At 43.1% G+C, this 26,766-nt stretch overlaps 1 protein-coding gene across 1 annotated transcript in view; it reads right to left on the bottom strand.

The window, feature by feature from the left end:
- Positions 1-10,659: 10,659 nt before the first annotated feature.
- The window catches only part of EDNRB (endothelin receptor type B), a 93,869-nt gene continuing 77,762 nt past the window's right edge, over positions 10,660-26,766 (bottom strand). The window contains exons 7-8 of the mRNA XM_069758070.1: positions 24,309-24,417; positions 10,660-14,105 (exon numbers count right to left, since the gene is read on the bottom strand). Of these exons, the coding sequence (XP_069614171.1) occupies positions 13,953-14,105; positions 24,309-24,417 (262 nt within the window). The 3' untranslated portion in view covers positions 10,660-13,952. The remainder of the gene's footprint in view (positions 14,106-24,308; positions 24,418-26,766) is intronic.

Genomic DNA, 26,766 nt, shown 5'->3' with positions numbered 1-26,766 from the left:
TTTAGTAGTTGTTGGAAACTACGCTGCATTAGGCCTACAAATTGGGTATGGGGTGTAGAGAGATGGTGTGTTCCACTGTAGAGAGATGGTGTGTTCCACTCCAAGGTGTTCCCCAGGTTTCCTCGCCAATGCTTCGATCATCATGCTCTCGTTTAGTAGTTGTTGGAAACTACGCTGCATTAGGCCTACAAATTGGGTATGGGGTGTAGAGAGATGGTGTGTTACACTCCAAGGTGTTCCCCAGGTTTCCTCTCCATTGCTTCGATCTTCCGGCTCTCGTTTAGTAGTTGTTGGAAACTACGCTGCATTAGGCCTACAAATTGGGTATGGGGTGTAGAGAGATGGTGTGTTACACTCCAAGGTGTTCCCCAGGTTTCCTCTCCATTGCTTCGATCTTCCGGCTCTCATTTAGTAGTTGTTGGAAACTACGCTGCATTAGGCCTACAAATTGGGTATGGGGTGTAGAGAGATGGTGTGTTACACTCCAAGGTGTTCCCCAGGTTTCCTCTCCATTGCTTCGATCTTCCGGCTCTCGTTTAGTAGTTGTTGGAAACTACGCTGCATTAGGCCTACAAATTGGGTATGGGGTGTAGAGAGATGGTGTGTTACACTCCAAGGTGTTCCCCAGGTTTCCTCTCCATTGCTTCGATCTTCCGGCTCTCGTTTAGTAGTTGTTGGAAACTACGCTGCATTAGGCCTACAAATTGGGTATGGGGTGTAGAGAGATGGTGTGTTACACTCCAAGGTGTTCCCCAGGTTTCCTCTCCATTGCTTCGATCTTCCGGCTCTCGTTTAGTAGTTGTTGGAAACTACGCTGCATTAGGCCTACAAATTGGGTATGGGGTGTAGAGAGATGGTGTGTTACACTCCAAGGTGTTCCCCAGGTTTCCTCTCCATTGCTTCGATCTTCCGGCTCTCGTTTAGTAGTTGTTGGAAACTACGCTGCATTAGGCCTACAAATTGGGTATGGGGTGTAGAGAGATGGTGTGTTACACTCCAAGGTGTTCCCCAGGTTTCCTCTCCATTGCTTCGATCTTCCGGCTCTCGTTTAGTAGTTGTTGGAAACTACGCTGCATTAGACCTACAAATTGGGTATGGGGTGTAGAGAGATGGTGTGTTCCACTCCAAGGTGTTCTCCAGGTTGCCTTTCCTGAACTTCTATCTTCAGGCTCTCATTAAATTGTGGTTAAACGGAACAACTGCATTTGGCGTACTAGTTGGTTTGGGGCCTACTATCAGTGTCTGCCGCTCCTTGCTGTTCTCCTGGTTTCCTGTCCTGAAATTCCGTTTTCAGGCGCTCGTTAAGTAGTTGTTAATGTTAGACTGCATTTGGCCTACTAGTTGGGTTGGGGCCTATTATCGGTGTCTGCCACTCCTTGCTGTTCTCCTCCACTGAACAAAGCTGTGCCGCCTGTTTACTACTGTTGCCAATTTTGAACTGCATTTCGACTACTTACTGATTTGGGCCTACTCTCTGTGTCAGCCTCTCATTCCAGTTGTCCTCCACTGCAATGCCCCCTGATTAGTCCTGTGTTACCAATTTTGAACTGCATTTAGCCCACTTTATTCTTTGGGCCTATATCTGTGTTTCCTCCTCATCCTGCCCATTGCCCAGCCAGTGATAGATGAGTCTGCTGGTACATTGACCCATAACGCAACATTTCCCGTGCACGCTACACTGCAAGATTGTGACCCTGCTGAAAGTCAGGTCCCCCTTCCCGCATACCATACCACCTTACACGGGGACAAACAGGAAGGTGCAGATGAAAGTGCAGGTTCCTTCATCAGGTGGGGGGAGGAATACTAGTTGGCGACGTCACTGGCACAGGGCCTCTCATGGTACGCAAAAGTGTTGCTGCCGGTGGGAGGCGCCCCCGCCGTGCAAACACACCGCTGTACTTTGAGGGGCCCTGTGCCAGTGCCAATGCCAACGAGTGGGCCCCCCCTGCTTGCTCAGGTTCACAGCACTTGCAAAGTTGAAATGCTTACCTCTCCCTGCTCCACTGCCGTGACGTGGTCCAGATTTCCTGGGCCCACTAATTACTTGAACCAGCCCTACCCACCACAACTTTAGCCAAATGACCCCCAATTTCAAATGCCTTCCAATTATTATAAGGTAAATTACGCTTGACAAGCTTCATTAAGAAGAATGGATGGTTTTGACATTAAAAGTGGGCACTCTAGGTGATTTCCTGGCCCCCACTCACTGCCGACTATGCTGCCCCATTGACTTGCATTGGGTTTCGTGTTTCGGTCGATCCCGACTTTACGTCATAATCGGCCGATTTCACTCGACCCGACTTTTGAGATAGTCGGGTTTCGCGAAACCCGGCTCGACTCTAAAAAGGTCAAGGTCGCTCAACTCTACTAGTGACTATCCATCATCCTGTTGATTACATTCCAGAGGTTTTCAATGGGGTTCAGGTTTGGAGATTGGGCTGCCCATGACAGGGTTTTGATATGGTGGTCCCTTAATTTTTGTCAGAGCTTTATATATCCCCAGCCTGGACGGGTGATAAATACATGCCCCCTCACTGGGAGCTCCTCAATAACTTGTCCCTATAAGAGAAGCCTCTCCGGCGACTATTTGCCCTCCGTGCAGTTCCCTGACTGACCTGGGGTAAGTAGTGGAGTCAGAAAGCTGATCCCTGCTGGGTCATTCTCTTCCCTCCCCAGAGGTGAGTGAAGTTGACACACCCCTTCCCCTGTACAATCATTTACAAACGTGCTTTGGTGTAACATGTGCATATCAACCCAAGTACAAAAACAAAAGACTTTGTGAAGATAATGGCGGAAGCTGGCAGTGGCGTAACTACAAAGTTAGGGGCCCCGGTGCGAACTTCCAAATGGGGCCCCCCCCCCTGCAGCCCTGCCATACAACTCAATGTAACCCCCATAGAATAATGGCCACACATGATGCTCAATACTGTATAACGGCCACCACACATGATGCTCCATACTGTATAATGGCCACACATGATGCTGCATACTGTATAACGGCCACACATGATGCTCAATACTGTATAATGACCCCCCTCCTGTATGCATGGCTCATCTCCCTCCTATCCCATATACATAGCTCATATTACCCCTCCTGCATGCATGACTCATATCTCCCCATGTATGCATGGCTCATATTCCCCCCCTGTATGCATGGCTCATATTCCGCCCCTGTATGCATGGCTCATATTCCGCCCCTGTATGCATGGCTTATATTCCCCCCTGTATGCATGGCTCATATTCCGCCCCTGTATGCATGGCTTATATTCCCCCCTGTATGCATGGCTCATATTCCCCCCCCCTGTATGCATGGCTTATATTCCCCCCTGCATGGCTTATATTCCCCTCTGCATGGCTCATATTCCCCCCTGCATGGCTCATATTCCCCCCTGCATGGCTCATATTCCCCCCTGCATGGCTCATATTCCCCCCTGCATGGCTCATATTCCCCCCTGCATGGCTTATATTCCCCCCTGCATGGCTCATATTCCCCCCTGCATGGCTCATATTCCCCCCTGCATGGCTCATATCCCCCCCTGCATGGCTCATATCCCCCCCTGCATGGCTTATATTCCCCCCTGCATGGCTTATATTCCCCCCTGTATGCAGGCTTATCTCTCCGCTCCTGCTCGGCGCGCCGGCTTATGTCCTCCTTCATCCCCCGTCCCCCCGGCCCTCATACTCACCTGTCCCACTGCACGGCCGTGCCGACATCCCCCGCGCTCTGTCCCGACTCCAGGCGGCGGCGCCGGCGCAGCACCTTCTTCCTGCTTGAGCGGTCATGTGACACCGTTCATTAAGATCATGAATATGCGCATATTCATGATCTTAATGAGCGGTGTCACGTGACCGCTCAAGCAGGAACGAGCTGCAGTGCAGACGCCGAGACCATCGCTGGAGCAGGGTGAGTATTCAAGGCAGCAGCGGCGGCGGCGGGCGGCGGGCGGGGGGGCCCTGGAGCGGGGGGAGGCACTGCCAGTCCGAGCCTGCCTGCCGGGCCCGGGCCCCTGACCTGCCGGGCCCGGTCGCACTGGCGACCGCTGCGACTGCGGTAGTTACGCCACTGGAAGCTGGTAAGATAGTGTCAATATCCACATTGAAACAAGTACTGTATCAACATGGGATGAAAGGTCACTTTGCCAGAATGAAGCCATCACTCCAAAAGAAACATAAAAAATCCAGATTGATGTTTGTAAATGCACTCAGGAATAAATACCATAATTTTTGTAGACATGTCCTGTGGTTTGATTAAACTAAAATTGATGTTTTTGGGCATAATGACCATTGTTCCGTTTGGGGGGAAAAGGGAGAAGCTTGGAAGCCTAAGAACACCATCCCAAATGTGAAACAGGGAAGTGAAATTTAGTCTAAGAAGAGGATTCACAGGTTCCCATTCAGATGAAGATGCTTATTCTCAGCGAGCAAAGGAAAGTTTAGGACCTGGTATACGAGAGATGCCTTAATGTGACTACCAGGTTCATATGAATTGGCCAATTTATGCGCTAAACGCTCTCATTTTTTCATATTTCTAGTGCAGTAATGCAGTTCAATTTTCATGTTTCATGTTTGCATGTTTTAGCGCCGCAGTGTGCTGCCTTATTTATTTGACTGTATACGAGTTGGTAACTCTAGTTTCAGCACCTGTTCACACTTAGTCTACGTTCTATGTGACGGTCAGTTTTTTTGAAATTTGCAGTAATGGCTCTGAGTCTTAGGAAGAGTAGCTCTTCGTTTTTGGAAACAGACAGAACTACAGTGAAATGTATCTCCCAGGACTGACAATGATTATAGTTCGGTGTTTGCTTTATTTAACACAAATCATGCCCACATTAATCTCCTTGAGTGACATATAACATGGCTGGTCATGGGATGTGGCTAGGTCTTTAGAGATGGGCAAACCCGAATAGTAAAGTTCTGAGTCCTTACCGAACACCTACTGTTCTGGCACGGACACCGAACACGGACTTCAACAGGAAGTTTGAGTTACTGTTTGATTTTGGCCCCACGAACCTCATGGGTGTATCATGCTGTCATGTGCAGACGCCCAGAAAAGACACATAAATTAGATGCACCAATTCTGGGTTTCCTATTTGTGGGGTTGATGTCACCTTTGTATTGTCTGGTGACTTCAAGCCCATAGATTAGTAATGTAGAGTTGTCTCACTTCCTATATGTTTACAAACTGTTGTAAAAAGAAGAGGACATGCTGCACAATTGTAGACATCTCCTTGTCCCAACGTTTTTAGATGTGTTGCTGCCATCAATTTCTAAAAGAGTTGTTTTTTCAAATGAAATGGACAAATATCTAACTTTCACTTTCTGATTTGTTTTCTGTTTTCTGTTGTAAATAAAATATGGCTAAAAGAGATTTCCAACTCATTTTATTCTTGTTTTACACAGTGTCCCAAGTTTTTGGAAATTGTGGTTGTAGCTATTTTGACATATTTACACCGATACTATTCAATACAACCTTGCAGTGTAGTCATTAGTGTTGAGCGATACCTTCCAATATTCAGAAATATTGGGATCGGATATCGCCGATACTGATACCGGAACCCAATGCAAGTCAATGGGACACAAATACTGGAATGAAAATAAGCCCCTTCTTTCCTTGTACATCCTGTTCCGGAAGGGGGAAGAGTGTGTGCAGTGCGTGGGCGGACTGCATGTCTGTGTGGGACCGTGGGGGATCTATGCGGCCTGCCGGGGGTCTGTTTGGGCTGCTCGGGGGTCTGTGTGGCCTGCTGGGGGTCTGTACGGGCCTCTCTGGGGTCTGTGCAGCCTGCCGGGGGTCTGTGTGGCCTGCCGGGGGTCTGTACGGGCCTCTCGGGGGTCTGTGCGGCCTGCTGGGGGACTGTACGGGTCTCTCAGGGGTCTGTGCGGCCTGCCGGGGGTCTGTATGGGCCTCTCCCAGGTCTGTGCGGCCTGCTGGGGGTCTGTGTGGCCTGCCGGGGGTCTGTACGGGCCTCTCGGGGGTCTGTGTGGCCAGCCGGGGGTCTTTGTGTTTGTGTGCAGGCATCGGCCGATGGGACTACAAGTCCCATCAGGCTATGCCTGCTACAATGGCAGTGATAAACACATTAGCCAATGATGGGACAGCAGATGTCCGATCATCCGGCTAATGTGTTTAATGTAAAAAAGCAAAACTACATACATACTACATACAACATACTACATACATAATACATACATAGTACATACATACAACATACTACATCCATACAACATACATACAACATACTATAAACTACACACATACATACAACATACATACAACATACTACATACATACTACATACATACATACAACATACATACAACATACCACATACATACAACATACATACATACATACTACATACATACAACATACTACATAGATCCATACAACATACATACATACATACAACATACATACATGCTACATACATACAACATACTACATACATACAACATACAGTACAGACCAAAAGTTTGGACATCCCTTCTCATTTAAAGATTTTTTTGTATTTTCATGACTATGAAAATTGTAAATTCACACTGAAGTCATCAAAACTATGAATTAACACATGTTGAATTATATACTTAACAAAAAAGTGTGAAATAACTGAAATTATGTCTTATATTCTAGGTTCTTCAAATTAGCCACCTTTTGCTTTGATGACTGCTATGCACACTCTTGGCATTTTCTTGATGAGCTTCAAGAGGTAGTCACCGGGAATGGTCTTCACTTCACAGGTGTGTCCTGTCAGGTTTAATAAGTGGGATTTCTTGCCTTATAAATGGGGTTAGGACCATCAGTTGTGTTGTGCAGAAGTCTGCTGGGTACACAGCTGATAGTCCTACTGAATAGACTGTTAGAATTTGTATTATGGCAAGAAAAAAGCAGCTAAGTAAAGAAAAACGAATGGCCATCATTACTGTAAGAAATGAAGGTCAGTCAGTCCGAAAAATTGGGAAAACTTTGAAAGTGTCCCCAAGTGCAGTGGAAATAACCATCAAGAGCTACAAATAAACTGGCTCACATGAGGACCGCCCTAGGAAAGGAAGAACAAGAGTCACCTCTGCTTCTGAGAATAAGTTTATCCGAGTCACCAGCCTCAGAAATCGTAGGTTAACAGTAGCTCAGATGAGAGACCAGGTCAATGCCACACAGAGTTCTAGCAGCAGACACATCTCTACAACAACTGTTAAGAGGAGACTTTGTGCAGCAGGCCTTCATGGTAAAATAGCTGCTAGGAAACCACTGCTAAGGACAGACACCAAGCAGAAGAGACTTGTTTGGGCTAAAGAACACAAGGAATGGACATTAGACCAGTGGAAATCTGTGCTTTGGTCTGATCAGTCCAAATTTGAGATCTTTGGTTCAACCACCTTGTCTTTGTGTGACGCAGAAAGGTGAACGGATGGACTCTACATGCCTGGTTAACACCGTGAAGCATGAAGAAGGAGGTGTGATGGTGTGGGGGTTCTTTGCTGGTGACATTGTTGGGGATTTATTCAAAATTGAAGGCATACTGAACCAGCATGGCTACCACAGCATCTTACAGCGGCATGCTATTCCATCCAGTTTGCATTTAGTTGGACCATCATTTATTTTTCAACAGGACAATGACCCCAAACACACCTCCAGGCTGTGTAAGGGCTATTTGACCAAGAAGGAGAGTGATGGGGTGTTACGCCAGATGACCTGGCCTCCACAGTCACCAGACCTGAACCCAATCGAGATGGTTTGGGGTGAGCTGGACCGCAGAGTGAAGGGAAAGGGGCCAAGAAGTGCTAAGCTTCTCTGGGAACTCCTTCAAGATTGTTGGAAGACCATTTCCGGTGACTACCTCTTGAAGCTCATCAAGAGAATGCCAAGAGTGTGCAAAGCAGTCATCAAAGCAAAAGGTGGCTACTTTGAAGGGCCTAGAATATAAGACATATTTTCAGTTGTTTCACACTTTTTTGTTAAGTATATAATTCCACATGTGTTAATTCATAGTTTGATGCCTTCAGTGTGAATTTACAATTTTCAAAGTCATGAAAATACAGAAAAATCTTTAAATGAGAAGGTGTGTCCAAACTTTTGGTCTGTACTGTACATACTACATACATACATACATACATGCATACTACATACATACTGCATACATATAACATACATACATACTACATACATACTACATACATACATACTACATACATACTACATACATACTACATACAATACATTCATACATTACATACAATACATACATACATACAGACATACAGTACATATAACATAGAGTACATACTCACCATCACTTGTCATTTTGATCCCCGAAGCCAGTGTCATCTATAAAAGAGATTAAAATAACAAACAACCAATATTCTCCCTGATCTGCAGAAATCCATCAGTGTCCCACGACGATCTCCCATGGAGAACGGCAGCATCAGCTGATGCGACCACTCCCTAGGGGCCCCAGGAATACAATGACGGGAGGATGGTATCCTTCCGCACTGTATTCCTCTGCCGCTGTAAAAAAATAGTCCCTAGTCTCACTTTTGGCATTGCTGTGTGAGAAAATTTCCCATGCAGCAATTGCCATAAAGTGAGACTTTGAACTATAGTAACCTCTCAGTGATGCACTGCAGGAGCCATTGTCTCCTGTCAGTGTGTCACTGAAGGTCCTATAGAGCAGTGACATCACCCGATGTCACTGTTCTATAGGGGAGATCGTCATGGGACACTCGTTATTAATTGGACTATGGCGGAAAGGTAGTATACGGTTTATTATTTTTTGTTTTTTGCAGGCGCTTCAGTGACACTAGAAAGCGGTCGCATCAGCTGATGCTGCCGTTCTCCACGGGAGATCGTCGTGGGACACTCGTGGATTTCTGAGGATCAGGGAGTATATTGGTTGTTTGTTATTTTAATCTTTTTTACAGATGACACTGGCTTCGGGGATCAAAATGACACGTGATGGTGAGTATGTACTCTTTGTTATATGTACTGTATGAATGTATTGTATGTAATATGTATGTTGTATGTCTGTAGTATGTTGTATGTATGTAGTATGTATGTTGTATGTATGTAGTATGAATGTAGTATGTAGTATGAATTGTATGTAGTATGTATGTAGTGTGTATGTATGTAGTATCTATGTAGTATGTAGTATTGTAGTATGTATGTAGTATGTAGTATGTATGTAGTATGTATGTTGTATGTATGTAGTATGTTGTATGCATGTATGTATGTTGTATGTATGTGGTATGTTGTATGTATGTTGTATGTATGTAGTATGTATGTTGAATGTATGTAGTATGTTGTATGCATGTATGTAGTATGTATGTAGTATGTTGTATGTATGTAGTATGTGGAATGTATGTGGTATGTATGTAGCGTGTATGTAGTATGTATGTAGTATGTATGTAGTATGTTGTATGTAGTATGCATGTATGTAGTATGTATGTAGTATGTATGTTGTATGTATGTTTGTGTTTTTTTTTTTAACATTCAACACATTAGCTGAATGATGGGACTACTACTGTCCCATCATTGGCTAATGTGTCAATCACTGCCATTGTAGCAGGCATAGCCCGATGGGACTTTTAGTCCCATCGGACGATGCCTGCACACAGACACAAAGACCCTCGGCAGGCCGCACAGACCCCCGAGAGGCCCATACAGACCCCCAGCAGGCCGCACAGATCCCCAAGAGGCCCGTACAGACCCCCAGCAGGCCGCACAGACCCCCGGCAGGCCGTACAGACCCCTAGAGGCCCGTACAGACCCCCGGCAGGCCTGCACAGACCCCCGGCAGGCCGCACAGACCCTCGGCAGGCCCGCACAGACCCCCGGCAGGCCACACAGACCCCCGGCAGGCCCATACAGACCCCCAACAGGCCCGCACAGACCCACCACAGTCACGCACAGACCCCGCCCGCACACACAGACACGCAGTCTCCGCCCACGCACCACCCACACACCATTATAGTGCATCATTGCACTATAGGAACTTCCGATTCTGGTATCCGATATCTTAAAAGTATCGGAAATACGATACAGTGAATATCGGCTGATACCTGATATTTGCAGTATCGGAATGCTCAACACTAGTAGTCATACAATATTAGCAGTCCTTCACTTTGCTCCATGTACCATTTTGTGTGGATCTGCTATTTTCCAAAAAGTGAATGGTTGATACCGCAAACAAGATTTCCATGGTCGGAAGGATGAGGTCGGACAGTTTTCTGTTATATCCGTCATGCTTTTTGGTGTGATTACAGCAGATTTGCCATAACAGTTCCAGGATGAGGACCGGTCCTGATAACTAGTGTAAATGAACAACATATGTTGAGCAATGATTTGAAAAAATAGTTTTTCAAATATTCCAAAAGGCATGCTGAAGACTAGTTTGACTAGCAGCGTACTAGTTACCTCAGCCTAATTGTAGGGAGTCCTATAGGTGAAAATGTATATTTTCTCTGCTATCTCAGTATATTGAAAAGTGCTCTTAAACTTTACCGAAAACTGTTTTTGTTTTAGATAGGTGTATCCAAATATTTTGAACTATTGGCCATGTTTATGATTCAATCAGTACATGCTATACTTAGCAGCATATGATATAATGCCCACAAATTCTGTGTATTTTACCATAATGCAAAGGAATTACAAAAGGAACACAAACAATAACTAAAATAGCTTTATTGGTCATTTTAATAAAATTGCATATACTGTGTCATAAAACTTTTATATAAGGACATATATTTGATTCCCTTATCTGAATGCTTTTTTTTCAATACATAATATTTTTTTATTTGGAAAAATAACATCATAGTTTTGTATTTACCCGTTTCTGAATATAAAATGCTTCTAAACAGATAGAAAATCCATATTATAGTTGTTACACAAAAATATTACACACCTGCTTAGTCCCTTGCTCGGGTATTGAACCTCTAATTGCTACAAATTAAGACTTTAATTTGTTTCATAACATATAAATAATCTTGTGCTCATCTCTAACACATATAATTTAGTTATCAGGGCCAATGCTAAGAATTGAAAGCTTTAATCTGTGCTTCTATGGTAGAAAGACAATATATTTAATTGAATATGCTACTGATGTCAGATAAATATACTGTAAATGAGGATATAAGATGCTATTAAAAGTAGTGGTTATAAATAACCACAGCATCCAATGTCCATATTTTGACATATTTACACCAATATTCATGCATACAATTTTGCAGTGTACTAATAAAATTCTAGCAGTCTCGCACTCTGCTGTATATATTGTATACATTTTGTGCATATCTGTTATGTCCCACATAGTGATTGTTTGAGGTGCTGCAAAGATTTCCAAGGTCGGGAGTAAAAGGTAGAGCAGTTCTGTGTTATCATGCCTTTTTGGATGTGACACTGTTATGATCTGCAGTTTGTTGCCTTTTCTCAGTACTGATTGGTCCTTTGCAGCTACATAGGACTATACAGAACTCCAGTAGGTAAATATATCAGACGCGTTTACAGATGTTTCTTAGCTGACCCTTATGCTGCTCATATTAAACAACATACGTGAACATCCAAAGAAAGATTTATATTTAAAGGGTACCTTTCATTTCAGGTGACATTTTAAAATAGGCGGTTATGTGTAGACACAAGAGGTTAAAGGGGTGGTCCGGTACCTAAAATGTATCTTCTACTGTAACGTTCTATCTTTACACCCTAACCACTTGTGTAATTTGATTTATTACATAATACTTCTCCCTATCTACCTAATCCCTAAATGTGTTTTTTTTTACTGTACTTCCCGTGATATTTTGTTTGAGAGGAGTCTCAAGCATGAAACAGGAGGCTGGAGCTGCACTCGCTCCTCTTGGAGCAGGAAATCACGGGACAGTGCTGCAGTTACTAGTTTAATTCATTGCTGCCCCTCTGAAGACATCTGGATCCTGAGTGATGGACGCTGTGGCAGATGTGAGAGCAGCATCTGCACTCTGCTTTTATCTCTGCGGCCGTCATAGCTTCTTACTGAAAGAAGACGTCATCAGGGGGGCAAAAATAGAAGCGGTGAGTTGCACTAATGCTGCTCCCGGGATGTCCTGTTCCAGGAGGAGTGTTGGACGCTGGAGGAAGTGAGTGCAGGACACTGGAGGAAGTGAGTGCAAGGTCACGTTTGAGACTCACTCTCAAATGAAACAACACAGGAAGTACAGTAAAAAAAAACATATTTAAGGATTAGATAGATAGGTAAAAGTGTATGGTGATAAAAAGTGTAATAAAGCAAATTGCAAAAGTGGATAAAGTGTAATAATAGTTATTAGACAATACATATTAGGTGTGAGACCAACCCTTTAAGTACTAAATCTGGCCATTATAGGACTTGCATCCTGTATTTTTCACCAGTTTTGCATGCGTTATCTCGAATTTTGATCTAGTGGGTGAAGAATGGCTATAATGATATATCCCATACATAGAATACAGAAACAGAGATTTCTGCTCTCCTGACTCTATGTAGCACACAGACAAATGCAGCAATGCCCTGGAAGACATTATAGAGCAGTACTGAGCAGTGTAGCTGTTAATACTGTTCTAGAGTTTAAAGTTATTGTTTTAATAAATAAAATAAAGTTACCTGACTATACATTAGGCTCTGTGTATGCCTGCATTCAATAATAGAATTATAGAACTGTTGCATCCCAGACATTGGGACATCATGGGGTTTCATTGACTATAATATGCTCCATCTAGGTTCTGCCATGACATCCTGTATTCTTGTCTGAATCTGACTCTGAAAGCAGCCTCCAACACAGGTGTAAACATAGCCTTACCTGGTTATATGTTGTCAATTCAAATGATTACATGTAAGAAGCCTTTTTCCAGCCTCTTGATAAACATATTGGGAGATTATTCACTAAGTACAAATTAAAACAATAGTTGAACACTACAAGGTAGCATTTGAGCAGCTGCCCTTTACTATAGTGACTGGGGGAACTCTAAGATTCCAGTGCCACATAAAAAGACACCTGTATAACTGGAACCTGGGGGGTGTCTCTAAAAATGTAATGTTTGGGCTTAATCCTTACGGATGATTTATAACAAAAAATGAAATACTATCTTTAGATTGACTCCATTTCTGTCTCAACTGTAAAATGTCTATCAATAATGTAAGTAACAGAAACAATTTTTCTCTAACTCTGATATTTCACAAAGTCTTCATTGTACATGCTGACTGTTTTGGTTTTATCAAATAGGACTTCATGGCAATATATGATTGTATGAATTGTATGGGAATATTACAATAAAGTATATTAAACAACATATCATCTGTAAAAAAAAAAAAATAATAATAATCTGATCTTGAACATTTTTGTAGACCACCGTACTTGACAGTTCTTCATGATTAAAATAATTCTATAACTCCAAATTTACACTTCAAACTAACCACATAGCCTCGTAGGAGATGTAGCAACAATTAAATTCATTCTTTGTGTTTTTCAGTCTGTTTCTCGGTTGCCTCAAAGAACAACTTTATTGTAATATGTAAATACAGGTGTTCAGTGCACCCTTGGTGTGGCCAAATGCCTCAGTGCCTTTTTCCATCCACTGCCATTCCTATGTTAATTTATATTGTTGGGTTGCCAAGTGCCAGTGTTGTCTGAGGATAAACCTCAGTTGTGTGATGACTGTCCATGTGCAGGGGAGAATACACATCACTTTCTCCCTGCAGCTGACATTGATACACAGCTGTATTTGAGCAATGTCATCAGTGATGATGCCTCTTCTGGGTTAGTTAGATGTGTACATTTGTGGTGACAAACTCCCATAAAACTTTTTTCACATCAGCATTATTAAACCTAGATAGAATATGAAAGTGTCTTTTCTTTATTGCTGATGCAACCCTTAAGTTGTTTCTTGCTTGTTTATAGTGGGCTTTTTACTCTTTTGCATATTTTGTTGGTGAATTTCAGTCACTATATCAAAATCACATTGTTATGTCTTCCGTTTCATGTAGAATAGCTTTATTTGCTTGGTGGATTGTCTCATATGCGTGATCGTGTCCTTTGAACTTGATACATGACTGTTTATTTTCCAAATTTGTTAAATCTTTGGGTTGACACCAACAGCATAAACATGACTGGAATAAAAAAAGAAAAAGTAAAAATACTAAAACAGGTTTGTATATATATCTAAGATAGTAACATAGTTAATAAGGTTGAAGGAAGACTTCAGAAAGGTCTTTGTACTGTCCCCTCATATATTTATACATTAACATAAGATCACCCCTTAGCCTTCATTTTTCCAAACTAAATAGCCCCAAGTGTAATAACCTATCTTGGTATTGCAGACCCCCCAGTCCTCTAATAACCTTGGTCGCTCTTCTCTGCACCCGCTCTAGTTCAGCTATGTCGTTCTTATACACCGGAGACCAGAACTGTACACAGTATTCTAAGTGTGGTCGAACTAGTGACTTGTATAGAGGTAAAATTATGTTCTCCTCATGAGCATCTATGCATCTTTTAATGCATCCCATTATTTGATTTGCTTTTGTAGCAGCTGCCTGACGCTGGCCACTAAATGTGAGTTTGTTATCCACCCATACTCCCAGGTCTACTTCTACCCAAGTGCATGACCTTACATTTATCCCCATTAAAGCTCATTTGCCATTTATCAGCCCAAGCTTCTACTTTACATAAATCATCCTGTAATATAAAATTGTCCTCCTCTGTATTGATTACCCTGCAGAGTTTAGTGTCATCTGCAAATATTGAAATTCCACTCTTATGCCCCCTAGAAGATCATTAATAAATATGTTAAAAAGAAGAGGGCCCAATACTGACCCCCGTGGTACCCCACTGCTAACCACGACCCAGTCCGAGTGTGCTCCACCCTTTGTTTCCTATCCCTGAGCCAGCTCTTAACCCACTTACACATATTTTCCCCTATCCCCATTATTCTCATTTTATGTATCAACCTTTTGTGTGGCACCGTATCAAAAGCTTTTGAAAAGTCCATATACACTACGTCCACTGGGTTCCCTTGGTCCAGTCCGAAACTAACCTCTTCATAGAAATTGATCAAATTAGTCTGACAGGAACCGTCCCTAGTAAACCCATGTTGGTATTGGGTCATGAGGTTATTCCTCTTCAGATACTCCAGCATAGCATCCCTTAGAATGCCCTCCAGGATTTTACCCACAGTAGAGGTTAAGCTTTCTGGCCTATAATTTCCGAGTTCAGTTTTTGTCCCCTTTTTGAATATTGGCACCACATTTGCTATACGCCAGTCCTGTGTTACATTTCAAAAAACCTGATCTGCACATCCAAACATAGACACAGTGTGAACAGGTGCTGAACCCAGAGTCGCCAACTCGTATATATTTAAGTAAATAGGGCAGCACACTGCAGCGCCAAAACATGCAAACTTGAAAACACAAAATTTGAACTGCATTACTGCACTGAAAATATGAAAAATGAGAGCTTTTAGCGCATAAAAATGGCCAATTTTATGTGTACCTCGTAGCCACGATAAGGCATCTCTCTTATACGAGGCCCTACGCTTGACCTACCTCTCTGAGAATAAACGTCTCCATCTGAATGGGTACATGTGAAACATCTCCTTGGACTCAAATTCTCTCTCACTGTGGAGGGGTATTGGACCTATTATAATTAAAACACCTGAAGCTAGGAGGCGGGGAGTGCACGATCAGAAGGCTAGAGAATACATTTCAAAAAACCTGATCTGCACATCCAAACATAGACACAGTGTGAACAGGTGCTGAACCCAGAGTCGCCAACTCGTATATATTTAAGTAAATAGGGCAGCACACTGCAGCGCCAAAACATGCAAACTTGAAAACACAAAATTTGAACTGCATTACTGCACTGAAAATATGAAAAATGAGAGCTTTTAGCGCATAAAAATGGCCAATTTTATGTGTACCTGGTAGCCACGATAAGGCATCTCTCTTATACGAGGTCCTACGCTTGACCTACCTCTCTGAGAATAAACGTCTCCATCTGAATGGGTACATGTGAAACCTCTCCTTGGACTCAAATTCTCTCTCACTGTGGAGGGGTATTGGACCTATTATAATTAAAACACCTGAAGCTAGGAGGCAGGGAGTGCACGATCAGAAGGCTAGAGAATACATTTCAAAAAACCTGATCTGCACATCCAAACATAGACACAGTGTGAACAGGTGCTGAACCCAGAGTCGCCAACTCGTATATATTTAAGTAAATAGGGCAGCACACTGCAGCGCCAAAACATGCAAACTTGAAAACACAAAATTTGAACTGCATTACTGCACTGAAAATATGAAAAATGAGAGCTTTTAGCGCATAAAAATGGCCAATTTTATGTGTACCTCGTAGCCACGATAAGGCATCTCTCTTATACGAGGCCCTACGCTTGACCTACCTCTCTGAGAATAAACGTCTCCATCTGAATGGGTACATGTGAAACCTCTCCTTGGACTCAAATTCTCTCTCACTGTGGAGGGGTATTGGACCTATTATAATTAAAACACCTGAAGCTAGGAGGCGGGGAGTGCACGATCAGAAGGCTAGAGAATACATTTCAAAAAACCTGATCTGCACATCCAAACATAGACACAGTGTGAACAGGTGCTGAACCCAGAGTCGCCAACTCGTATATATTTAAGTAAATAGGGCAGCACACTGCAGCGCCAAAACATGCAAACTTGAAAACACAAAATTTGAACTGCATTACTGCACTGAAAATATGAAAAATGAGAGCTTTTAGCGCATAAAAATGGCCAATTTTATGTGTACCTCGTAGCCACGATAAGGCATCTCTCTTATACGAGGCCCTACGCTTGACCTACCTCTCTGAGAATAAACGTCTCCATCTGAATGGGTACATGTGAAACCTCTCCTTGGACTCAAATTCTCTCTCACTGTGGAGGGGTATTGGACCTATTATAATTAAAACACCTGAAGCTAGGAGGCGGGGAGTGCACGATCAGAAGGCTAGAGAATACATTTCAAAAAACCTGATCTGCACATCCAAACATAGACACAGTGTGAACAGGTGCTGAACCCAGAGTCACCAACTCGTATATATTTAAGTAAATAGGGCAGCACACTGCAGCGCCAAAACATGCAAACTTGAAAACACAAAATTTGAACTGCATTACTGCACTGAAAATATGAAAAATGAGAGCTTTTAGCGCATAAAAATGGCCAATTTTATGTGTACCTCGTAGCCACGATAAGGCATCTCTCTTATACGAGGCCCTACGCTTGACCTACCTCTCTGAGAATAAACGTCTCCATCTGAATGGGTACATGTGAAACCTCTCCTTGGACTCAAATTCTCTCTCACTGTGGAGGGGTATTGGACCTATTATAATTAAAACACCTGAAGCTAGGAGGCGGGGAGTGCATGATCAGAAGGCTAGAGAATACATTTCAAAAAACCTGATCTGCACATCCAAACATAGACACAGTGTGAACAGGTGCTGAACCCAGAGTCGCCAACTCGTATATATTTAAGTAAATAGGGCAGCACACTGCAGCGCCAAAACATGCAAACTTGAAAACACAAAATTTGAACTGCATTACTGCACTGAAAATATGAAAAATGAGAGCTTTTAGCGCATAAAAATGGCCAATTTTATGTGTACCTGGTAGCCACGATAAGGCATCTCTCTTATACGAGGTCCTACGCTTGACCTACCTCTCTGAGAATAAACGTCTCCATCTGAATGGGTACATGTGAAACCTCTCCTTGGACTCAAATTCTCTCTCACTGTGGAGGGGTATTGGACCTATTATAATTAAAACACCTGAAGCTAGGAGGCAGGGAGTGCACGATCAGAAGGCTAGAGAATACATTTCAAAAAACCTGATCTGCACATCCAAACATAGACACAGTGTGAACAGGTGCTGAACCCAGAGTCGCCAACTCGTATATATTTAAGTAAATAGGGCAGCACACTGCAGCGCCAAAACATGCAAACTTGAAAACACAAAATTTGAACTGCATTACTGCACTGAAAATATGAAAAATGAGAGCTTTTAGCGCATAAAAATGGCCAATTTTATGTGTACCTCGTAGCCACGATAAGGCATCTCTCTTATACGAGGCCCTACGCTTGACCTACCTCTCTGAGAATAAACGTCTCCATCTGAATGGGTACATGTGAAACCTCTCCTTGGACTCAAATTCTCTCTCACTGTGGAGGGGTATTGGACCTATTATAATTAAAACACCTGAAGCTAGGAGGCGGGGAGTGCACGATCAGAAGGCTAGAGAATACATTTCAAAAAACCTGATCTGCACATCCAAACATAGACACAGTGTGAACAGGTGCTGAACCCAGAGTCGCCAACTCGTATATATTTAAGTAAATAGGGCAGCACACTGCAGCGCCAAAACATGCAAACTTGAAAACACAAAATTTGAACTGCATTACTGCACTGAAAATATGAAAAATGAGAGCTTTTAGCGCATAAAAATGGCCAATTTTATGTGTACCTCGTAGCCACGATAAGGCATCTCTCTTATACGAGGCCCTACGCTTGACCTACCTCTCTGAGAATAAACGTGAAATGTATTCTCTAGCCTTCTGATCGTGCACTTCCCGCCTCCTAGCTTCAGGTGTTTTAATTATAATAGGTCCAATACCCCTCCACAGTGAGAGAGAATTTGAGTCCAAGGAGAGGTTTCACATGTACCCATTCAGATGGAGACGTTTATTCTCAGAGAGGTAGGTCAAGCGTAGGGCCTCGTATAAGAGAGATGCCTTATCGTGGCTACGAGGTACACATAAAATTGGCCATTTTTATGCGCTAAAAGCTCTCATTTTTCATATTTTCAGTGCAGTAATGCAGTTCAAATTTTGTGTTTTCAAGTTTGCATGTTTTGGCGCTGCAGTGTGCTGCCCTATTTACTTAAATATATACGAGTTGGCGACTCTGGGTTCAGCACCTGTTCACACTGTGTCTATGTTTGGATGTGCAGATCAGGTTTTTTGAAATGTATTCTCTAGCCTTCTGATCGTGCACTCCCCGCCTCCTAGCTTCAGGTGTTTTAATTATAATAGGTCCAATACCCCTCCACAGTGAGAGAGAATTTGAGTCCAAGGAGAGGTTTCACATGTACCCATTCAGATGGAGACGTTTATTCTCAGAGAGGTAGGTCAAGCGTAGGGCCTCGTATAGGAGAGATGCCTTATCGTGGCTACGAGGTACACATAAAATTGGCCATTTTTATGCGCTAAAAGCTCTCATTTTTCATATTTTCAGTGCAGTAATGCAGTTCAAATTTTGTGTTTTCAAGTTTGCATGTTTTGGCGCTGCAGTGTGCTGCCCTATTTACTTAAATATATACGAGTTGGCGACTCTGGGTTCAGCACCTGTTCACACTGTGTCTATGTTTGGATGTGCAGATCAGGTTTTTTGAAATGTATTCTCTAGCCTTCTGATCGTGCACTCCCCGCCTCCTAGCTTCAGGTGTTTTAATTATAATAGGTCCAATACCCCTCCACAGTGAGAGAGAATTTGAGTCCAAGGAGAGGTTTCACATGTACCCATTCAGATGGAGACGTTTATTCTCAGAGAGGTAGGTCAAGCGTAGGGCCTCGTATAAGAGAGATGCCTTATCGTGGCTACGAGGTACACATAAAATTGGCCATTTTTATGCGCTAAAAGCTCTCATTTTTCATATTTTCAGTGCAGTAATGCAGTTCAAATTTTGTGTTTTCAAGTTTGCATGTTTTGGCGCTGCAGTGTGCTGCCCTATTTACTTAAATATATACGAGTTGGCGACTCTGGGTTCAGCACCTGTTCACACTGTGTCTATGTTTGGATGTGCAGATCAGGTTTTTTGAAATGTATTCTCTAGCCTTCTGATCGTGCACTCCCCGCCTCCTAGCTTCAGGTGTTTTAATTATAATAGGTCCAATACCCCTCCACAGTGAGAGAGAATTTGAGTCCAAGGAGAGGTTTCACATGTACCCATTCAGATGGAGACGTTTATTCTCAGAGAGGTAGGTCAAGCGTAGGGCCTCGTATAAGAGAGATGCCTTATCGTGGCTACGAGGTACACATAAAATTGGCCATTTTTATGCGCTAAAAGCTCTCATTTTTCATATTTTCAGTGCAGTAATGCAGTTCAAATTTTGTGTTTTCAAGTTTGCATGTTTTGGCGCTGCAGTGTGCTGCCCTATTTACTTAAATATAGTCCTGTGTTACAGACCCTGTTATTATGGAGTCTTTAAAGATTAAAAATAATGGTCTATCAATGACTGTACTTAATTCCTGCAGTACTCAGGGTTGTATCCCATCCGGGCCCGGAGATTTGTCAATTTTAGTGATTTTTAGACCCCGCCATACTTCCTGCTGGGTTAAGCAGGTGACACTTAATGGGGAATTTTTGCTATCACTGATCATATTGTCTGTCATGGAATTTTCTTGTGTAAATACTGATGAAAAAAAGTCATTTAGCATATTGGCTTTTTCCTCATCCTCATCCACCATTTCACCCAGACTATTTTTAAGGGGGCCAACACTATCATTTTTTAGTTTCTTACTATTTACATAGTTAAAGAATATTTTGGAATTATTTTTACTCTCTCTGGCAATGAGTCTCTCTGTCTCAATCTTTGCTGCCTTGATTTGCTTTTTACAGAATGTATTTAATTTTCTGTATTTATTTAATGCCTTATTACTACCTACTTCCTTTAATTCTCCAAATGCTTTCTTTTTGTCACTTATTGCACCCCTTACAGCTCTATTTAGCCATATTGGTTTCCTCCTATGTCTAGTATGTTTATTCCCATATGGTATATACTGTGGACAGGTCCTATCCAGGATGCTAATAAACGTCTCCCATTTTCTTTGTGTATTTTTATGTCTCAGTATATCGTCCCAGTTAATTGCACTAAGATGATCTCTCATCCGTTGGAAATTTGCCCTCCTGAAGTTTAGTGTCCTTGTAACCCCTCTACTACACATCTTATTAAAGGATACATGATAACTTATTATTTTGTGATCACTATTCCCCAAGTGACCCCCAACCCTTATATTTGATATGCGGTCTGGCCTGTTGTTTAATATTAGGTCTAGCAGTGCCCACCTTCTTGTTGGGTCCTGAACCAATTGTGAAAGGTAATTGTCAAAGACCGATTACCTTTGCTGGAACTGCAGATTTCCGTTCCCCAATCTATTTCAGGGTAGTTGAAGTCCCCCATAATAATGACTTCTCCTTGAGTCACACCTTCATCTGTTTGCTTTATGAGGATATTCTCCGTTGCTTCAATTATTTTTGGAGACTTATAACAAACCCCTATCAGTAATTTATTATTTTTCCCCCTCCCCTTATCTCCACCCACAGGGACTCTACATTTTCATTAGATTCACCTATATTATCACGCAGGATGAGTTTTAAGGATGATTTTACATATAGTCACACCCCTCCCCCTCGCTTATCCGTTCGGACATTTCTGAACAGACTTTAGCCCTGCAAGTTAACAGCCCAGTCATGGCTCTCATCCAGCCACGTTTCAGATATCCCCACCATGTCATAATTATGCTCCAACACCATTAATTCTAATTCCTCCATTTTGTTGGCAAGGCTTCTGGCATTAGTATACATACATTTTATGTATCTCTCTGCACCTCTATTCTTTCTTAAATTATTAATTGATCCAACCTCACCCCCCATGCCACCGCCACCCCCAACTTCCTTATTTGTGCCCAGGTCTCTATCTGCACTATCTTCCCCTCCTATAAAATGAATACCCTCCCCCAATCCCTAGTTTAAACACTCCTCCAACCTTCTAGCCATTTTCTCCCTCAGCACAGCTGCACCCTCCCCATTGAGATGCAGCCTGTCCCTAGCGTAGAACCTGTAGCCAACTGAGAAGTCGGCCCAGTTGTGCAGGAACCCAAACCCCTCCTTCCTACATTAATTCTTGAGCCACTTATTAATCTCCCTAATCTCCCATTGCCTCTCTGGCGTGGCACGTGGTACAGGCAGTATTTCAGAAAATACCACGTTAGAGGTCCTTGCATTCAGCTTGCAGCCTAATTCCCTGAAATCATCTTTAAGGACCTTCCACCTACCTCTAAACTTGTCATTTGTGCCAATGTGACTGCTTGGTCCTCACCAGCCCCTCCCAGTAATCTGTCCACCCGATCATCGACGTGTCGCACTAAAGTGCCAGGTAGGCAGCACTCCATTCGATGATCCCTGTCTTTGTGACAGATTACCCTTTCTGTCCCCCACTACCAGCACCTCTCTGGCCTGCCCTGCTCTCCTATTTCCCTCCTTACTGGAGCAGTCACTCCTTCGGCTTTCAGAGGACATGCCTGGCTGCAGCAGTGCTACCCCTGTACTGGCACCCCCCTCATCTGCCAACTTAGCAAACTTATTGGGGTGTGCCAGATCAGGACTAGCCTCCCTGGCACTCTTCCCTCTACCCGGCCTTCTAAATGTCACCCAGATCTCTTACACAGTATAATGCCATGATAGATACAAGGTATCATAGGGCATAGCAAAAGTATCCGGTGCTTAACCCCTTCACCCCCAAGGCTGTTTTCACCTTCATGAGAAGGCAGAATTTTACAATTCTGACCAGTGCCACTTTATGTAGTAATAACCCTGGAATACTGGAATAGATACCACTGATTCTGAGATTGTTTCTTTGAAACATATTGTACTTCATCATAGTGGTAATTTGTTTCGATATGTCTTGTGTTATTTTATGAAAAAAAAAATGGAAATTTGGGAAACATTTAGCAATTTTCAAACTTTACATTTTTATGCCCTTAAATCAGAGAGTTATGTCACACGAAATAGTTAATAAGTAACAATTCCCAAATGTCTCCTTTACATCATTTTGAAACATAATTTTTTTTGGCTCCCCGTCCCCACACCGAGTACCGGCGCTGCGACAGTCCGTGCTGCAGTAGACCAGAAGGACAAGGACTGCTGCGCTGAGGGAAGCAGTGTGCTCTGCAGCGATCCAGAGAGAGGGACTGCTGCAGAGTGTGCAGAGTCATGTGTGCACAGCAGAAGCCAGGAAGAGAAGTGCTCCGTCCCGGGAGCATCAGCATTACACGAGAGGGACATGCAGTGTGTGCCTGGTGGCCAACCATGAGAAAGGCACCACACACTAAGTGTCCGTGAGTACTGCGCACGTGCCACATACAAGACTCGACTGACACTTGCGCCCTGAATTTGATAGCGAATATTTGCCCTGACACTTGTGGCCTGACTTCACCTGGAATATAGTTGCAGAGCCACATTGGGCTCGTACAGTATTGTGGCTCATACCCTTGTCAGCCACGGCTATTTATGGACTAGGCCCACTGTAAGTTACCGGAGACTGACCACTGCCACCAGAAGATGGGGTATTGATGCCCACAAGACTTTTCTGGAAAAGACTCTGCACCAGCCATTGCCGGTGCCATTGAGTTCTCAGCAGGAGTTACAGTTGGCGGAACTCCTGACAGAAGTGCTTCACATGAACTGCCGTTATCTGGACCGTCGTTCTTCTACTTACAATATCCTTTGCCATCTAAACTGTTGAATCCCCTGTTTAGCCCTTTACCTCCCAGCATTATTTTCTCTTTATACTGTTTAACCCTTTACCTCCCTGCGTGGAGTATTCCCCTGTTATTAAACTTGTTATCCCTTCCTCTGCCTCTTGTCTGTCACTGCATCCCGCAACCTGATTACAATTCTATAATGCTGCACATATAACTTTAATTCACGCTGCAAGGCAAAAAAAGACCTTTTATTATATACTCACCAATTGGGCGGTCAGGTCTGATGGGCATAGTTGGTCTACATACTGCGCCTCCTCTCTTTTTGCGATGCCGCCCTCTGTCTATGCTTTATGTACATGATGCATCCTACATCACCCACACAGTGTGCCCCTTCGCCCTTCTGCCCAAGCGCACTTTTCTCAGCTCGCCTGAGTGCAGAACAAATTACTGCCAGGAAAAGTCAAAAAAGTGCTGGCGCATACACGCTGCAGTACTTTGTTCTGCCCTCAGCTGGGCAGAAAGAAGTGCGACTGTGCAGAAGCGCGGAAGGGAACACTGTGTGGATGATATAGGACGCGTCATCCACACAAAGCAAGGAAGAGGACAGCACTGGACCAAGACCAGTGACTCCAATTGGACTTGAACGCCCTGTAGGTGAGTAAAATAAAAGGTCTTTTTCTGCCTTGCAGGGCGAATTGGAGTCATATATGCAGCATTATAGAATACAGTCACATGGAGCTGAAAGGTGGTGGCCGTAGGTTATATCAGAAAAAATGGTGACAGGTTCCCTTTAACACAAGTGATATAAAAGAACTTACCTTGAAGCAGTTTTTATACTTTGTGCTGACCAAGTAAAGTGCTATTGGATTAATGCAGGAATTTAAGTTAGCCATATTTAAACCAATGTAGTTTACGGAGATGAAAAAGCTGTAAAAAAATAAATACACGCAGAATGTAAATTGTAAGTAATATTTTACATAATAAAAGCATTATCACAGTTTATTATTTCCCTAAATTTGTCATAGTCACACAAGAATGATATTGTAAGAATAGTTTTATTAAAGGATATAAAAAGGAAAGCTCTTGGCACATATGCCAAAAGTATTCATAGGGTTCCAGTGTATATGGTAAGAGAGTATACTTTATCTCATACGGTGGAGCTGGTATGCAACAGTTCACATCATCTCATTGTATGTGAAAAATTAGTCTCTTAGTCTACTGTATTTACTTAAACAATTGGTATGTGTATATATATATATATATATATATATATACTGTGTATATATATATACACACTGCTCAAAAAAAATAAAGGGAACACTTAAACAACAGATTATAACTCCAAGTAAATCAAACCTCTGTGAAATCGAACTGTCCACTTAAGGTACCATCACACTCAGCAACTTTACAATGAGAACGACAACGATCCGTGACGTTTACAGCGTCCTGGATAGCGATCTCATTGTGTTTGACAAGCAGCAGCGATCTGGATCCCGCTGTGATATCGCTGGTCGGAGCTAGAAGTCCCGAACTTTATTTGGTCGTCAGGTCGGCGTGTATCGTCATGTTTGACAGCAAAAGCAACGATGCCAGCAATGTTTTACATGGAGCTAACAACCAGCTACAATGATAAGTGATTCGCCGTTACGTCACAGGATCGCTCCTGCATCGTTCTGGAGCTGCTGTGTTTGACATCTCTACAGCGACCTAAACAGCGACGCTGCAGCGATCGGCTCGTTGTCTATATCGCTGCAGCGTCACTGAGTGTGACGGTACCTTTAGGAAGAAACACTGTTTGACAATCAATTTCACATGCTGGTGTGCAAATAGAGTAGACAACAGATGTAAATTATTGGCAATTATTGTTATGAAGGCAATCCAGTAACACAGTGTGCAGTAATCAGAGCACATACAGTGATCTGACAATAACCCAAAAAAAATAGAACGAGCTCTGAGACGTGGAATCTCTGTAGATCTACCCTCACCTACTGTATTCTCACCCATCCCTTGTAGATTGTGAGCCTTCGCGGGCAGGGTCCTCATTCCTCCTGTACCAGTTATGACTTGTATTGTTTAAGATTATTGTACTTGTTTTCATTATGTATACCCCTCCTCACATGTAAAGCGCCATGGAACAAATGGCGCTATAACAATAAATAATAATAATAATAATAATAGACCGCAATACCTGAACCTATCCTAAACACAACTAAAGGCAGCTGTGGATTGCGCCTGACACTACCTATGCAACTCGGCACAGCCTGAGGAACTGACTAGCCTGAAGATAGAAATACAAGCCTGACTTGCCTCAGAGAAATACCCCAAAGGAAAAGGCAGCCCCCCACATATAATGACTGTTAGCAAGATGAAAAGACAAAACGTAGGGATGAAATAGATTCAGCAAAGTGAGGCCCGATATTCTAGATAGAGCGAGGATAGCAAAGAGAACTTTGCAGTCTACAAAAAACCCTAAAGCAAAAAACCACGCAAAGGGGGCAAAAAGACCCACCGTGCCGAACTAACGGCACGGCGGTACACCCTTTGCGTCTCAGAGCTTCCAGCAAAAACGAAAAGACAAGCTGGACAGAAAAAACAGCAACAAAAGCAAAGAAGCACTTATCTAAGCAGAGCAGCAGGCCACAGGAAAGATCCGGAAGCTCAGATCCAACACTGGAACATTGACAAGGAGCAAGGAAGACAGAATCAGGTGGAGTTAAATAACAAGGCAGCCAACGAGCTCACCAGAACACCTGAGGGAGGAAGCCCAGAAGCTGCAGTACCACTTGTGACCACAGGAGTGAATTCAGCCACAGAAGTCTGAGGATGGAAAGCCGAGGAAAAAGATAGGTCAATGCCCATCCTACCACAAAAGGCTCGCCAGAACCTTGAAACAAACTGGGAACCTCTGTCAGAAACAATATTCTCAGGAATGCCATGCAAACGAACCACATGCTGGAAGAACAAAGGCACCAAATCAGAGGAGGAAGGCAATTTAACCAAGGGCACCAGATGGACCATTTTAGAAAAGCGATCACAGACCACCCAAATGACTGACATCTTTTGAGAAACGGGAAGGTCAGAAATGAAATCCATCGAAATATGTGTCCAAGGCCTCTTCGGGACCAGCAAGGGCAAAAGCAACCCACTGGCACGTGAACAGCAGGGCTTAGCCCTAGCACAAATCCCACAGGACTGCACAAAAGTACGTACATCCCGTGACAGAGATGGCCACCAGAAGGATCTAGCCACTAACTCTCTGGTACCAAAGATTCCTGG

This window comes from Ranitomeya imitator, chromosome 3, assembly GCF_032444005.1.
Source record: "Ranitomeya imitator isolate aRanImi1 chromosome 3, aRanImi1.pri, whole genome shotgun sequence".
NCBI lineage: Eukaryota > Metazoa > Chordata > Amphibia > Anura > Dendrobatidae > Ranitomeya > Ranitomeya imitator.
The sequence above is the reverse complement of the archived record's forward strand: the minus strand, read 5'-3'. Positions and strand labels throughout refer to the sequence as shown.